At 44.4% G+C, this 16550-nt stretch overlaps 2 protein-coding genes across 2 annotated transcripts; both read right to left on the reverse strand.

The window, feature by feature from the left end:
* Nucleotides 1-242: 242 nt before the first annotated feature.
* Nucleotides 243-2836, reverse strand: LOC134947753 (uncharacterized). The gene is made up of 4 exons (XM_063935668.1): nucleotides 2516-2836; nucleotides 1873-1932; nucleotides 1585-1797; nucleotides 243-970 (listed from the first exon to the last, which is right to left on the reverse strand). The coding sequence occupies exons 1-4, from the start codon at nucleotides 2667-2669 to the stop codon at nucleotides 291-293; spliced, it is 1107 nt and encodes a 368-aa protein (XP_063791738.1). The 5' UTR covers nucleotides 2670-2836; the 3' UTR covers nucleotides 243-290.
* A 10849-nt stretch (nucleotides 2837-13685) lies between these two features.
* LOC134947754 (uncharacterized) lies at nucleotides 13686-16281 on the reverse strand. The gene is made up of 4 exons (XM_063935669.1): nucleotides 15960-16281; nucleotides 15316-15375; nucleotides 15028-15240; nucleotides 13686-14413 (listed from the first exon to the last, which is right to left on the reverse strand). Exons 1-4 carry the CDS (start codon nucleotides 16111-16113, stop codon nucleotides 13734-13736), a joined length of 1107 nt encoding a protein of 368 aa, XP_063791739.1. The 5' UTR covers nucleotides 16114-16281; the 3' UTR covers nucleotides 13686-13733.
* Nucleotides 16282-16550: the final 269 nt, after the last annotated feature.

The raw sequence follows: 16550 nt of genomic DNA on the forward strand, positions 1-16550 counted from the left end.
GCAGGTACGGCAAGAAGTGATCCTGCGCTATTTTTCAGGTCAGTTTTAGTAGGCTGTAATTATCCTTGACTAAACACTTTGCACTACTTTCTATTGTGTGTTTTGTTACTTACTGTTTGTAGTTTATAGTGGTGTGTCCATTGTACTTAGTTTATGCTAAAAATACATTTTCAGTCATTACCCATGAAAAACATACATACATACAGAGCAGCTTCGACAATGTTTGAGACGGACACAGGAAGTTGTGTGTTTGTCAAATACAAATTTTTATTTTGCCAATCACATTGGGGTTATTTTTTCCGCTTGTGTGTGCTGGGTGCTGAGCTTTGTGCTGGCTCACTGGCACGTGCTCTGGAGGAACGCCGAACAGGGGAGGTTACTGGCGTTTGGATAGGGGTCGTGGTCCCCGAGCTGGAGGTTACTTGGTGAGCTCCCATCAATGAAATATTGCTGCTCAAATTATTAAGGCTTGCAATCAGCTGAGTGTTGGTTGCAGTGTGGCTGGCTACAACCCTGGATAACGACTCATTCACCACTTGGTTGTGCTGAATGAGCTGAACGAGTGCCTGCTGATGGCGCTGTTGCTCATCTATGATGCTCGATAAATGAGCAAGCATTTGGCTGTTGTCAGCCCTTATTTGCTCCATTGAGGTTGCCATTCGCCCTACTTGTACAATCAGTCTGCCCGAGTTGCGACTAATACGCGGTAGATGATGGGGCAGACTGGCAAGGTGTTGTGTATGTGCGGTCAGGCTGGCATTGCTTTGGGCCTGTTGGCTTGTACAACTGGCCCAAAAATCATCTGGTATTTGGCTTGGGGGCGGAGCTTGTGCCAGTTGTGGACTGATGGAGGCTTGGGGGATATCCTGCAGCTGTATTGGCTGGCTTGGGTCAACAGGTGTAAGTTGCAGTGTGATGGTTGCCTGTTGGTCTTGTCCCTGCTGGTCCACGTCGGCCATCAAGCTGGGCTCTGTATGGGGTGGCCAACATGCAATGTTTATTTGTAAATTTTTTGCAAGGCTACTTCTACACATTACTACATTCATAATACTCCATTTTTTAACTTTTTGGCATTGATTTTATAAACTTATAATGTTTTTTATGCTCAAAAACATATATACCAACACAGGCGGCCACATAGACAGATTTGCATAATCCTCACCTAACTAACTCCCCTCCACAGCATTACACTGTTAGATTCCCTCCCCTAACCACGATATAGACTACTTACCTGGATAGTCCAGAGGAGCGGAGCAAGTAAGCCATCTACATACTGGACAGGGGAGATGTGTGAACACTATAATGTTGTGGATGCTGTTTTTTTTTTGGAATTTTATTGTTATTTTATTTAAATGTGCACGTGTGTGGGCCAAATTTAAAAAAAGTTCTGATATTTATTAAAAATGATGTTGGCGAGAACATCCACTAAGACCTTATAAAAAATTTTTTTTTCACCTTTAGCAATTGAAGACGTAACATCACATTGCTTGTTCTGGAAAACATGTAATCTCAAAACCAACTAACAACATATTAACTGTACTGTGTATATTATTGCCTATGTGTTTAATTTCTGTTTTTACTCACCAGATAACTGAGGGGATCGGGGCTCATCACTCTGCGAACTCGCCAATAGTGCCAGTGGTGGCTGGGGTGACACTGCCGAAAGTCGTCGCCTGGGTGGGGATGATGGAGCCGCAGATTCCGAGCCAAGACGCCGTGTCTTACTTGGCCTCCTGGGTAAGTGGCCCAAGCCCTGTGATGGGCGCCTTACAGGAGGTCGGCTTCCAGAAGCAGAACCTATGTGAAAATATAAACATTAATATTTTGTACTTCTATGTGTTTGCAGAATATGTGACTACACTGAAGTCTTACCTGCAATCCCAGCCTCATCCTGACTTGTCTGAGGCCTGTCTGGCCGGCTGGTCTGTGGGACTGTTGAAAAAGTGTACCAAACATTATTACCATGCTTTGTGTAAAAAAAAACCCTGCAAAGCCTTATTGTACTGTAACCATCTATTAGGTATTGGATAAACAAATAATTTCTGATTAAGAGCTTCAAGCTTCATTATTTTGTGGTGTATATCCAAATGTGCATGATGTTGCACACAATAAATCTGTTACATTTTAGAATTATGCCTCAGATATTGCAGAGATTGACTACTTGCAAATGTTTCACAAATTTAATGTTGAAATAATTGCACCGTTTTTCAGAAGTAAATAAATACAAAAATCTTTTTAAAATAAGCAGACAACACAGATGTCCAAGCAATATCGTCAAAAAAAAAATCTTTTATTTTTTAAAAATTAAAAAGCCATTGCACATGTTTTTGCGCAATATTAAATTTACCAAACAGCCAATGCAAGGTGAAAAAAGCACATTCTAAACACAAACACACCTTAAGGGTGCATAGGCCTGCAATATGTGAAACACAATTTATGCATCCTTTACCCTTTAAAAATGACATTTACAACATTTAGAGGACATTTAAATAAAAATATAACACATCAAACTTACCATCCTGCGTGGGTCGGTCCGAATCCCGGACATGAGTAGCAGACACCACTTCGGCAGGAATCAATGCCCGCACAGGCTCCTCCCAGTCCCGATAGGTGGCCCGGAAAGGGGGGCCACCTCCGGTTTTTCTTGCAGATTTGGCCTCTTTGGCCATCTTGGCCTTGACACGCCGCTTTATATCATAAAACCTCTTGCGGCACGTGTCCTCAGTCCGCCTCACCACACCCTCACTATTCACGGCAAGTATTACTTGCCCCCACAGGACAGACTTCCTGCGGGAGGACACCTTGCCAGCATCCTGACCAAACAATTGGCGATGGTGCTTCATCAGCTCACGCACCAAAGCCATGTTTTCAGCATAGCTGAACTTTATATTCCTGCCAGTCTTGGTAGTGGTGCGTGGCTGCGGAGCCACAACACCATCACTATCACTGGAAAATACAGCAACAGGCACCCCCTCCTCCTCCTCCTCACTAACCTCCTCCCTCTCACTACCCCCCTCCACCTCACTAACAGCCTCCACCTCACTACCAGCCTCCACCTCACTACCAGCCTCCACCTCACTAACCTCCGCCACCACACTGACCTCTGAGTCTGACATGACAAACAACAAAAAACACTGAAAAATCAAAACACAAAACACACTCCTCCACTACTCCTACTACTACACACCACACAGCCAACACACACGCTCACTCACTCACTCACTCACAAACAATGACAAAAGACTGTAAAAAAAAAAAACAAGGACAAAAAAGTAGACAAACTGTGAAAAAACAATACTACAAATATGACAAGACTACTTAGACACACAGTACAGCACTCAACAATCACCAAACTCCTCTCCAAATCCACCAAAAACTCCACCAAACTCACCAACTCCAAATACACCTTCCTCTCTCCTCTCCACTAGCTAAACCCACGAGGTGCGGTGTGTTTGGGGCGGTTTTATAGTAATATGCACAGACACTCCTCCTTCACGAATACAACCAATCACGGCCGCGTGACGAAAACGAAACTTAGGACTAAAAACGCGGCAGCAATTTCTAAATCACTGCCGTAACAGACATGTGACGCAGTCGTAAAAAAAAACCATAAACGCGGCCGCGAAACAGCAAACATTTTGATTTATTCTGAGTCTATGGAACAACATATTACCCATGTGCGTCTGGTTCTTCAAAAACTACGGGAGAATCATTTATACGCAAAACTAGAGAAATGTGATTTTCACATCACGGAAATGTCCTTCTTGGGGTATATTATTTCTCCCCAGGGATTTTTCATGGAACCGAAAAAACTCCAGGCCATCCTTAATTGGGCGCAACCCACAAATTTAAAAGCAATTCAGCGCTTTTTAGGGTTTGCAAACTATTATAGGCGGTTCATTCATACCTTTTCTGATTTGGTCGCTCCTATAGTAGCATTGACTAAAAAAGGAGCGGACCCTTCCAATTGGTCGCCTGCAGCCGAGTCTGCCTTTCGGGCCTTAAAACAGGCCTTTGTCTTGGCTCCTGTTCTCAGGCACCCTAACCCGGAGCTCCCCTTTATAGTCGAGGTAGATGCCTCAGAGGTTGGAGTGGGGGCTATCCTATCTCAGGAAGATCCGGAGTCTCAGGAATTACACCCTTGTGCCTTCATGTCCAGGAAATTCTCCTCCGCAGAATCCAACTATGACGTTGGTAATCGAGAATTGCTGGCAGTTAAATGGGCTTTCAAGGAGTGGAGGCATTGGCTGGAGGGAGCTAGGCATACTATTACAGTGTTTACTGACCATAAGAACCTGCAGTATATTGAGTCAGCTAAACGGCTTAATGCTCGGCAGGCACGTTGGGCATTGTTTTTTACTTGTTTCAGGTTTATTATCACCTTCAGGCCCGGTTCCAAAAATACTAAAGCTGATGCCCTGTCACGTTGTTTTCTTCCGGTTCACAATAACCATCCTGCTACTACCCCCATAGTTCCATCATCTGTCATCCGGGCAGGCCTCACACAGGATTTATTTACTCAGTTAGTCCAGCTTCAACAGCAGGCTCCTAAACCGACTCCTGCTGATCGTCTCTTTGTCCCTGAATTTCTGAGAGGCACTGTTTTAGCTGAGTTTCATGACAACAAAGTCTCTGGTCATCCAGGTATCACTAAGACCTTGGAGTTAGTCTCTCGCTCGGTGTGGTGGCCTAGTCTTTCTAAAGATGTAAGGGAATTTGTCCATTCCTGTCAGGTTTGTGCACGGCATAAGGTTCCTCGTTCATTGCCGATCGGGCAACTCGTACCTTTAGCCGTTCCTCTCAGGCCATGGTCACATATATCCATGGATTTCGTGGTGGACCTTCCTCTTTCAGCCGGATTTCGAGTCATTTGGGTGGTAGTAGATCGTTTTAGTAAGATGGCTCATTTCATTGCTCTTCCCCGATTACCCTCTGCTCAAGGGTTGGCAGTCTTGTTTCTCCGTCATGTGTTCAGGCTCCATGGGTTGCCCAGGGATATTGTCTCTGATCGGGGTCCGCAATTCATTGCTCATTTCTGGAAACGTTTTTGTGCCTCATTGAATATGAAACTCTCTTTAACATCTGGGTACCATCCACAATCTAACGGACAAACCGAACGAGTTAACCAGTCATTAAAACAGTATTTACGGTTGTATTCGGCCAAACTCCAGAATGATTGGTCTGAATTTCTTCCGTTAGCCGAATTTGCTTATAATAACTCTTGTCATTCTTCCACCAAGGAGTCCCCATTCTTTTCAGTCTTTGGCTTTCATCCTAGAGCCAACTCTTTTTTTCCTCATTCTCCAGTCTCCTCGTTGACCTTAACCTCCCATCTCAGAACAATTTGGAGAAAGGTGCACCTTGCCTTGAGAAAAGCTGCCTTCCGAGAAAAGACATTTTCTGATAGGCTCCGACGTCCTTGCACTTTTAAGGTGGGAGATAAGGTATGGTTGTCAACTCGCAACATCAAGCTCCGACAACCTTCGGCTAGATTGGGACCCAAATTTATTGGACCATTCCTTATCATTAAGAAGGTCAACCCAGTTGCTTTTCGGCTACGCTTGCCGAGATCTCTCAAAATTGGCAATACTTTTCACTGTTCTCTTTTGAAACAGTATTTTTCTTCCAGGAGATTTCCTCGGAGGATTTCCCAGGGTAGATCTCCGGTGGATGTTCAGGGGCAACAAGAGTTCTTGGTGGAGAAGGTTTTAGATTCTAAGCTTTCTCGGGGTCGGCTCTATTTTTTGGTCCACTGGAAATGTTATGGCCCTAAAGAAAAATCTTGGGTGTTGGATAAAGATTTACATGCTCCCAAGCTGAAGAGGATTTTTTTTCTGGAGTTTCCTCAGAAACCTGGCTCTAGGGGTTCTTTAACCCCTCCTCAAGGGGGGGGGGGGTACTGTTAGGCGCGGCGGTCTTCGGCCGTGAACTGATTGAGCAGCGGTCACGGCCGCCGCGCCTTTCTCCTTCCCTGTCCCCCGCACGGCACCTAGCAACGCCAGGACGCCATGCGCACGATAGCCGCCGGGTCCCTGGCAACGCAGGCCGCCGTGCGTGCAGGGCCGCCGGGTGCATAGCAATGGGGACGCCACAGGTGGACCGCGTTCCCCGTTGCTAAGAATAGTTAATTAGGTTGCTCGTGCAGCAGGGCAGCTGCACGGCAACTAGTAATTAGGGTCTGGGGGCTGGTCCTGCTGGCCCTCCTGTTATTGGCCAGCAGGGCCTTTTTATGTGAGCCAGCACACTGCAGCCCCGCCGGTGATAGCTTCTTGTATGCTGTTCCTGCCTTGCAGAACTCTGTTCTTGTCAGCCGTGTTTGGTGGATCTTGCTCCCTGCCCTTTGGTACTTTGGAGGTCCGAAGCCAGTCCTGGGAATCCTTCTAGTCCTTGCGAACCTGTTTGTCATCTGGGGTTCTCACCCGGTTTCGTGAGTAGCGGCTTCTGCCGCGTGTTGTGGCCTATGCCGCTTAGTGTTTACTTTACTGTGAATTGGTGCATTTGCGGAGGTTTCCGCTTTCACTGTCCTCCCCGGAACTCGGCGGTGCCGTGTAGGGGAGTGGACAGTGGTTTCTTTGTAGTTCTTTTTCCTTTGGCGGCGTGCCGCACATACGTTTAGTTTTTAGGTAGTTTATAGCCCCTAGCGTGGTTGTTTCAGTTGGAGGTCCCCTTGTTATTACCCTGTCTCAGTTCACACCTTGTCTCTCTTTAAGACCTGAGGGGGCATCGGAGTTGGGCAGACCTAATCCGCCCTTCAAACGCGGCTGCCATGGGCCCAAGAAACCATAGTCGTTCAGGCGTGAATTGATAACACGGGTAAGACAACGGAGGTAGGGTGCTAGGGGCTATTTCCTTCCCATTTCCCAATCCCAGCATTCCGTCTTGGTGCTCAGGACTCACTACATAAGATCTCCCCTGTCCTGAGCATCAGGATCATAACACACTGCTGTGTGCTGTGCTGCAGTATGGTCAGAGAGGCACTTAAAGTGCTATTTTTTTCTGCACACCTCCTATGATTAGGCCACACCCCCTGAAAAGTACATGAGGCTGGTCAGGCTCTCTACTGCCCTACCATGGGGGCCCACACATCACACACCCTGAACCCATGTAACTATACTCATCTCTCCATTGGCCCAGCACTGACTGCACATCGACAAATATCACTCAGAAAATGGTCACTGCAGCTATTTTCCAGTGATTCACACATGCATAGCAGACTCTGGCATAAAGCCAGGATGTTTCGTTGGAAAGGAGGAGGCCAAATGAAAGACTGCACACGGGCCCCCTCCTCTCTTAAAGTGCCTCTGACTCCTGGGTAAAAGAACTGTAATATGCTATGGATTAAAGATATTCTAAATTGTTGAACAGCGCAGTTGACAGAATACTTGCACCAGACACTACCACAAAGTAAGTGATAACCAGATACTTGAATATATGCAAAAGGTAAAAAGGTTTTATTAGTATTATTATTGTTTATTACACCCATATTTATTACACACTAGGGTGGGTTGAAAAACACGAAAGTGACAGTGGAGTTTAGCCTTAGTGCCCAAAAGTTGCCATTCGGGGTCAATATCAACTGTACAAAATTTCAATCCTCTGACTTAAGATCTTCTGTTTCAGCAAGAATCTCAAAGTTTAAAATTTTAAGTAAAAAAAAAAAACATTTTAAAAAAGTGTTTTTAAAGTTTGGTCTGTCTAACCTCATAGTTTAGCATGAAGGTCATAACAGTGAACTTTGAGTCTCCCAAAGTACGAATAAAAATTGGCATGACCCAAGAATCATTTGTGATTGGAGTAAGAGGTAATTGAAAAAGGCAAAAGGAGTGAAAATCTCGAAGAAAATCTTTTGAAGAAATCAAGTTGTGTCTTGTGCAGCCTTTTGCCCACTCTACTTACTGGGTGACTCAGAACTCACCACATGAAGGTATCTGCACTTAGAGTACAGTCCCATGTCCAACCCAACCACCCTACCTTGTGGACATATGGACAAAATTGGTTAAAGTCAGTCAGGATTAAAGAAGATTCACAGTATGCGTAAGGTAAGTATAAAGTAAGTATATATCATAATCAGTGTTTATATTGTGAAATGGGATTTGTTACCATATTTAGGCATATGTTTCCTTGATTGAAGAGTGGCCCGAATGAAGCCATTTCTTGCTTCAGTTTAAATGACTTTGCTGGAATATCTGTGACTAATTGCACAGTGTGCTTCACTGCCTGAGTGTGACACAGATAAGCCTCAAGCTACAAAGCCATGGGGACATATCTTTTCTGAAGTATTTCTTCCAATAATGGTGTCAACATAGTCAAGAACCTGAAGAGATGTAATAAGACATGAATCCCAGTCAAACATATCAACATAGTAAATGCAATCACAGTTCAATTTAGGTTTGGGTGGTTTGTACTTTGATAGCTGTCGTGACAGCACGTTATCTATTGAGAGAAAAGCAGGGTGAAAAAGTACTTCAAAAGAACCATTAGAGAAGAACATTACTGTCTTGTTAAGGAATAAGGTTCACAATACATTGGACATGTGTCACCAAGGTCAAACTGTAGTGCTGACATATTAGAAAGTATTTATACTTACATTGAAGAGAAGGTCCATGGGGCTGTGATATATATTTATGTCGGCTTCGATGAGATGAAAACCAACACTGGCATTCGTGGAGATGTCATCAGACTCCTGGAAAGTAGACTTGGAAGGCCTCTTCAGTGGGTCATCTGCCTTCTGCATTTTAATGATCTGCCACTTTGTCACCTTTTCATCCATGTCGATGTTCAAACTTCTGACCCAAAGGGTTTCTCTGGCCACATTGGGAATCTCTTAAGTGGTTGTGAGGACCTTCCCATTGTGAATTTCAGTTTATTCATTGTGAGCTCCCCGACATAGACCTTTTTCTTCTAAGTACAGATCAGCAGTATTTGTTTCATATTGTTTCTGTATGTGTCCACCCTCAGCTCAATGCATCTTTAAAATTGCTTGTGAACTTTATCTTGAAGGTTTATGCTCCAACCTGGTTCCAGATCAAATTACAATCTTCAATCAAAGATGGTGCTTGCCATGTGAGGAATATCCAGTTGTTGAGGTAATTACCAAAGAAGTACATGACTGTCATCAATAATGTCATGGCCAACAACGAATATTTAGCATTGTCTGACAACATTTTGATGGCTATGTTAACAGGCTATGTTAACAGATGAAAGAGACAATGGACCCTATTCAGGTTGGACTACAGATTCTGCTAAAAAGCAGAATCTTCAACCATTTCTATCACATACTGGGGCTGCCCAATGCAGGGAAAGGCCACCCAGCATGCCCACTGCAGCCCAGTGGCTGTGACCGCAATCTAATTGCAATTGTGCCACGGCCGCAGCAACTGTTTATGCCCCATGCCTTTGCAGCCTGGCTGCAAAGGCAGGTGCACCACCACCATTTTTTCCATTGGTGCCGTCGCATGTGATGTTACACAGCCGTCTCAAAAACCGTACCGATCAGCCCCCATTTGTAGCCTCCTGTCCCCACAACATGGTGTCGCTGTCCGCAAACGCCTCTGCCTTTCATGGGCGTGCTCATTGGCACAGGATAAGGTAAATTGTGGTCACATTGCGACATGTATGTCCCCCTCCCCCCCCCCCAAAGCATAACCAGCCCGGGTTCTTTGAGCCAGTACTGGGGTGCTAAAATAAAGTGCAAAAATTGACTAGGGGTCCCCCGTATTTTAACAACCAGCACCAGGGTCTTGGGGGGATCCTCATTTTAAAAATACAGGGGGGAAAAATGTAGGGGTCTCTCGTATGTTTGAAACCAGCACCGGGCTCCACTAGCCAAGGAGGTAATGCCGCAGCCAGAGGACACATTTATATAGGTACCTACAGCTGCATCACCACCCCAACTAGTCAGCCCTGGCCAGGGCTACCTGGGGGAGTTGGGACTACCCCAATAAAGCCCCCCCCCCTCCTGGCACTCAAAGGCCAGGGGTAAAGCAGGAGTCTGTCTTGAGCACCCGTTGCTGGTGGGTGCCGGACTGATAGCCATTAAGTGTAAAATGAAGAATAAATATTGTATTTTATCTGTGTAACTACAGGTCCCAGCAAGCCTCCCCATCATGCTGATACTTGGAGAATCACAAGCAACAGCATGTGGGGCATTAAAGAGCCCACTGGTACCTGTAGTTCCACCTTTAAAATAAATATTACAGTAAACACAGGACACACACATGGCAAATTGCTGGAACAGTAGAGGTGTCATAGGCAAACATGGGGGGGTTCTAGTTGCCCGGAACCCCCCTCCTCTTGGCAAGTGGCTCAAATTATGACAATAGCAATAGTATATAATACAATTACAAGAGCTGCCACCACATCATGCCGTTTAAGGGACATGACCAGTGGCAGCAGTTTCTTCTACCAAGTTTGCTGTGTGTGTGGATCTGAGTCCTTAATCAGGGCACTAGACCAGAGAGTAGCTACAGGAAGAAGATACAGGAGCCTTACCATGAGGTGGGAGAAATTGTGCATAGAAAGTGCAGTACTATGCATATATAGTGTTACATTTTAATACTGTATTTCATACAGTATACAATGTATAAAAAGACCAATGTTTACATCAATGTCCAGAGTCATTACTGGGTTCTTCTACTGCTCCCCCAAACTCCCGCACTTGCTCCAGTGTTCTACAGAGTGGGATATTATGGACTGCATTTGGAAACCCTCCTCTAGAAATCCTGTGTTTTCCACTGGGCGTGCAGGGCCCTGGCTGTTCCCGGCTCTCACTCACCTGCCTGGTCACTGCTGGCTCTGCCTCCTGACCTGCTCACTCAAATCTCAGCATGCACAGCAGAGCACCACCATCACAATGGAGCCTCGCATCCTGGAAGAACATCACCAAACCATAGTGAACCCCCAAAAATTGTAAGTAAAAACAATGTATTGCATAGTAATCTTAAACTATACAAGAGGGGAGATAAGCATAAATCATATAAGGGGAGGAGGGTTTATAGTCCGAATGTACAGATGTCCACATACATCTTTGCTATATCCCTCTATGTATAGCTCAATTTTGCATGCTATACACTCAGAGATTTAGCCATGCCTTGTGATTTCTCTTAATTTGCTTCTTTAATATGTTACTTTATACATATTCTATTATGGCAAACAAAAATGTTAAAATCCATCCATTCGCTACTCATGAAAAACAGCTTAGCCGTGTTTTGCATGTTGTGACAAATTGAGTAAAAAAGCAAAGATGTAAGTGGACAGGTGTAAGGTTTGGGAGTACTTAAAATATACAGTATAAGGAGGTTACGCATCATTTTTTATTCAGTTCACTGGATTATATATAAGCGGATCATTAATTGCATTGTATTGCGACTGATTTACATATCTGCTGTCATTATCTGTATGTTTTAACATATTTATTCTTATCACTGGTAGGTCTATACTTATCTATTGTTATTAATAAAAAATTTCAACTTATTTTATGTAAACATATTGGCTCATGCATGTATTATTAAGCGCCACTTGGGTCTACCGTTAACTCTTCTTTTAGTGGCTGCTGATATACAATTTCCTCTAGGAGCATCATTAAGTACAGCACCCTAAATAAATTGCTTTTTTCAGCTGTATCTGTCAGCACTGAGAGGGGACAAGGGGAGAGCTTGGCTTTGGCCTGATTCTGCTCCTGATGCACACAATGGACTGAGCGAATGGAAAGAACACACACCCAGGGGTAAATTTACTAAGCTCCCGATTTTGACCGAGATGCCGTTTTTTCTTCAAAGTGTCATCTCGGTAATTTACTAAACACTAATCACGGCAGAGATGAGGGCATTCGTAATTTTTTGCAAGTCCAAGTAAAAAATTACGAATGAATACACCATCGGTCAAATTACGCCTGTTTAGATATGAATCTCGGTCATTTACTAACCATTCGTAATTGTAATTGCTGCCGTGAAAATGCATTCGCGGCCGCGAAAAATTACAAATCGTAATTTTTTCCTAAAAAAAAACGCGCCAGCATTTGAAAAGCGTGTTTACATGTGTACTCAATTATCCATTACTCACACCTGAATGTTTGGCCCTATAAAAGTGTTCCAGGCACATTTTGAACTTCTCTCACTCTGAAATGGCGGCTGTGGTGTGTGGCAATGATTTTTTGTTTGCTGTGGGATACCTTAGACTGCTCCATGAGGCTTTCAGGAATCAGGCCCAGGTAAGTGAACATGGTCAACAGGTTGTCCAGGTACCGCGGAGGCTGCGCCAGCCTCGTTTTTTTAGAGGGCGTTTAAACTTAAATGCATTGTCCGATGATAGGGTCATACAGATGTTCCGCCTAAATAGAAACAACATTTTCCACCTGTATGACCTTGTCAAACTGGGCATAGACCCTGAGACAGCACGCTCTCGCTCTGTCTCAGGCCTACACAAACTCCTGGCTGTGTTACACTTTATGGCTACTGGGAGCTTCCAGGCTGTGGCAGGCGACGTCATTGGTATCTCACAGCCCACCTTTTCCAGATATTTGATGCAGGTGAGTCTAAAAATACATAGGCGGTTATGTCTAAGTGTTGCTTCTGTAAGTTCAAACAACACAGTATTGTAGAGAATACCTAACATGACACTCACCTTAGCATCTTTAATGTCCACTCTGGTTTTGGATGTGTTGGAGCCACACATTAATGCCTCAATCTGCTTCCCTACCGAGGAGTCGGAGTGGAGTGCTGTCAGGGTAGCTTTCTATGAGCTTGCTGGCATGCCCAATGTGCTGGGGGCCATAGATTGCACACACGTTCAGCTGAGATCACCTAAGGGCCGCCAATATATATATACTAATAGACATCTGTCCCAATCAACTAATGTCCAGGTGGTCTGTGATGCAAACTTAAAAATTATGAGTGTTGTTGCAGGTTACCCTGGTGGCTGCCATGACTCCTTCATCCTCAGTCAGTCATCGCTCTTCGATAAATTTGAGGACGGACAAATGCCTGATGGCTGGCTGTTGGGTATGTTTAAAATGTTTTGTGTGTATGTCTTTTATCCACAAACTCGAGTTATGATTAGGTGAAAGAATAATCTAACATATGTACTAATGTGGACTATATCTGTTTTTCAGGTGATGGGGGTTACGGCTGCTACTCTTGGCTCCTTACTCCATTGTCCCAACCTGATTCTCCTGCTGAACACAGTTACAATCATTCACATAAGGCTACGCGGAATGTGATAGAAAGATGTTTTGGTGTGCTGAAGTCACTGTTTCGGTGTCTGGATAAATCTGCTGGCCTTTTGTTGTATAGTCCCTCAAAGGTGACTAGAATTGTGTTCTGCTGCTGTTTTCTCCATAATCTGTGTTTAACCCAACATCTGGCACATGATGAGGGAGAAAGCAGTCGGCAAGCAGAGGAGTTAGACCCATCTGGTGACAGTGTGAGTACATATGTAGGGAGGCAGGTACGGCAAGAAGTGATCCTGCGCTATTTTTCAGGTCAGTTTTAGTAGGCTGTAATTATCCTTGACTAAACACTTTGCACTACTTTCTATTGTGTGTTTTGTTACTTACTGTTTGTAGTTTATAGTGGTGTGTCCATTGTACTTAGTTTATGCTAAAAATACATTTTCAGTCATTACCCATGAAAAACATACATACATACATACAGAGCAGCTTCGACAATGTTTGAGACGGACACAGGAAGTTGTGTGTTTGTCAAATACAAATTTTTATTTTGCCAATCACATTGGGGTTATTTTTTCCGCTTGTGTGTGCTGGGTGCTGAGCTTTGTGCTGGCTCACTGGCACGTGCTCTGGAGGAACGCCGAACAGGGGAGGTTACTGGCGTTTGGATAGGGGTCGTGGTCCCCGAGCTGGAGGTTACTTGGTGAGCTCCCATCAATGAAATATTGCTGCTCAAATTATTAAGGCTTGCAATCAGCTGAGTGTTGGTTGCAGTGTGGCTGGCTACAACCCTGGATAACGACTCATTCACCACTTGGTTGTGCTGAATGAGCTGAACGAGTGCCTGCTGATGGCGCTGTTGCTCATCTATGATGCTCGATAAATGAGCAAGCATTTGGCTGTTGTCAGCCCTTATTTGCTCCATTGAGGTTGCCATTCGCCCTACTTGTACAATCAGTCTGCCCGAGTTGCGACTAATACGCGGTAGATGATGGGGCAGACTGGCAAGGTGTTGTGTATGTGCGGTCAGGCTGGCATTGCTTTGGGCCTGTTGGCTTGTACAACTGGCCCAAAAATCATCTGGTATTTGGCTTGGGGGCGGAGCTTGTGCCAGTTGTGGACTGATGGAGGCTTGGGGGATATCCTGCAGCTGTATTGGCTGGCTTGGGTCAACAGGTGTAAGTTGCAGTGTGATGGTTGCCTGTTGGTCTTGTCCCTGCTGGTCCACGTCGGCCATCAAGCTGGGCTCTGTATGGGGTGGCCAACATGCAATGTTTGTTTGTAAATTTTTTGCAAGGCTACTTCTACACATTACTACATTCATAATACTCCATTTTTTAACTTTTTGGCGTTGATTTTATAAACTTATAATGTTTTTTATGCTCAAAAACATATATACCAACACAGGCGGCCACATAGACAGATTTGCATAATCCTCACCTAACTAACTCCCCTCCACAGCATTACACTGTTAGATTCCCTCCCCTAACCACGATATAGACTACTTACCTGGATAGTCCAGAGGAGCGGAGCAAGTAAGCCATCTACATACTGGACAGGGGAGATGTGTGAACACTATAATGTTGTGGATGCTGTTTTTTTTTTGGAATTTTATTGTTATTTTATTTAAATGTGCACGTGTGTGGGCCAAATTTAAAAAAAGTTCTGATATTTATTAAAAATGATGTTGGCGAGAACATCCACTAAGACCTTATAAAAAATTTTTTTTTCACCTTTAGCAATTGAAGACGTAACATCACATTGCTTGTTCTGGAAAACATGTAATCTCAAAACCAACTAACAACATATTAACTGTACTGTGTATATTATTGCCTATGTGTTTAATTTCTGTTTTTACTCACCAGATAACTGAGGGGATCGGGGCTCATCACTCTGCGAACTCGCCAATAGTGCCAGTGGTGGCTGGGGTGACACTGCCGAAAGTCGTCGCCTGGGTGGGGATGATGGAGCCGCAGATTCCGAGCCAAGACGCCGTGTCTTACTTGGCCTCCTGGGTAAGTGGCCCAAGCCCTGTGATGGGCGCCTTACAGGAGGTCGGCTTCCAGAAGCAGAACCTATGTGAAAATATAAACATTAATATTTTGTACTTCTATGTGTTTGCAGAATATGTGACTACACTGAAGTCTTACCTGCAATCCCAGCCTCATCCTGACTTGTCTGAGGCCTGTCTGGCCGGCTGGTCTGTGGGACTGTTGAAAAAGTGTACCAAACATTATTACCATGCTTTGTGTAAAAAAAAAACCCTGCAAAGCCTTATTGTACTGTAACCATCTATTAGGTATTGGATAAACAAATAATTTCTGATTAAGAGCTTCAAGCTTCATTATTTTGTGGTGTATATCCAAATGTACATGATGTTGCACACAATAAATCTGTTACATTTTAGAATTATGCCTCAGATATTGCAGAGATTGACTACTTGCAAATGTTTCACAAATTTAATGTTGAAATAATTGCACCGTTTTTCAGAAGTAAATAAATACAAAAATCTTTTTAAAATAAGCAGACAACACAGATGTCCAAGCAATATCGTCAAAAAAAAAATCTTTTATTTTTTAAAAATTAAAAAGCCATTGCACATGTTTTTGCGCAATATTAAATTTACCAAACAGCCAATGCAAGGTGAAAAAAGCACATTCTAAACACAAACACACCTTAAGGGTGCATAGGCCTGCAATATGTGAAACACAATTTATGCATCCTTTACCCTTTAAAAATGACATTTACAACATTTAGAGGACATTTAAATAAAAATATAACACATCAAACTTACCATCCTGCGTGGGTCGGTCCGAATCCCGGACATGAGTAGCAGACACCACTTCGGCAGGAATCAATGCCCGCACAGGCTCCTCCCAGTCCCGATAGGTGGCCCGGAAAGGGGGGCCACCTCCGGTTTTTCTTGCAGATTTGGCCTCTTTGGCCATCTTGGCCTTGACACGCCGCTTTATATCATAAAACCTCTTGCGGCACGTGTCCTCAGTCCGCCTCACCACACCCTCACTATTCACGGCAAGTATTACTTGCCCCCACAGGACAGACTTCCTGCGGGAGGACACCTTGCCAGCATCCTGACCAAACAATTGGCGATGGTGCTTCATCAGCTCACGCACCAAAGCCATGTTTTCAGCATAGCTGAACTTTATATTCCTGCCAGTCTTGGTAGTGGTGCGTGGCTGCGGAGCCACAACACCATCACTATCACTGGAAAATACAGCAACAGGCACCCCCTCCTCCTCCTCCTCACTAACCTCCTCCCTCTCACTACCCCCCTCCACCTCACTAACAGCCTCCACCTCACTACCAGCCTCCACCTCACTAACCTCCGCCACCACACTGACCTCTGAGTCTGACATGACAAACA

This window comes from Pseudophryne corroboree, chromosome 8 (genome assembly GCF_028390025.1).
Source record: "Pseudophryne corroboree isolate aPseCor3 chromosome 8, aPseCor3.hap2, whole genome shotgun sequence".
Classification (NCBI taxonomy): Eukaryota; Metazoa; Chordata; class Amphibia; order Anura; family Myobatrachidae; genus Pseudophryne; species Pseudophryne corroboree.

Bases quoted from the DNA above. Each gene is read 5' to 3' on its own strand.
- LOC134947753 (XM_063935668.1), bottom strand. From the start codon at position 2,669: ATGGCCAAAGAGGCCAAATCTGCAAGAAAAACCGGAGGTGGCCCCCCT. The intron at 1,798-1,872 runs GTAAGACTTCAG...ATTTTCACATAG, and splicing joins GGATGAGGCTGGGATTGCAG to GTTCTGCTTCTGGAAGCCGA. The intron at 971-1,584 runs GTGAGTAAAAAC...CACCCCATACAG, and splicing joins CCGATCCCCTCAGTTATCTG to AGCCCAGCTTGATGGCCGAC.
- LOC134947754 (XM_063935669.1), bottom strand. From the start codon at position 16,113: ATGGCCAAAGAGGCCAAATCTGCAAGAAAAACCGGAGGTGGCCCCCCT. The intron at 15,376-15,959 runs GTAAGTTTGATG...CTTTTTCAACAG, and splicing joins GGACCGACCCACGCAGGATG to TCCCACAGACCAGCCGGCCA. The intron at 15,241-15,315 runs GTAAGACTTCAG...ATTTTCACATAG, and splicing joins GGATGAGGCTGGGATTGCAG to GTTCTGCTTCTGGAAGCCGA.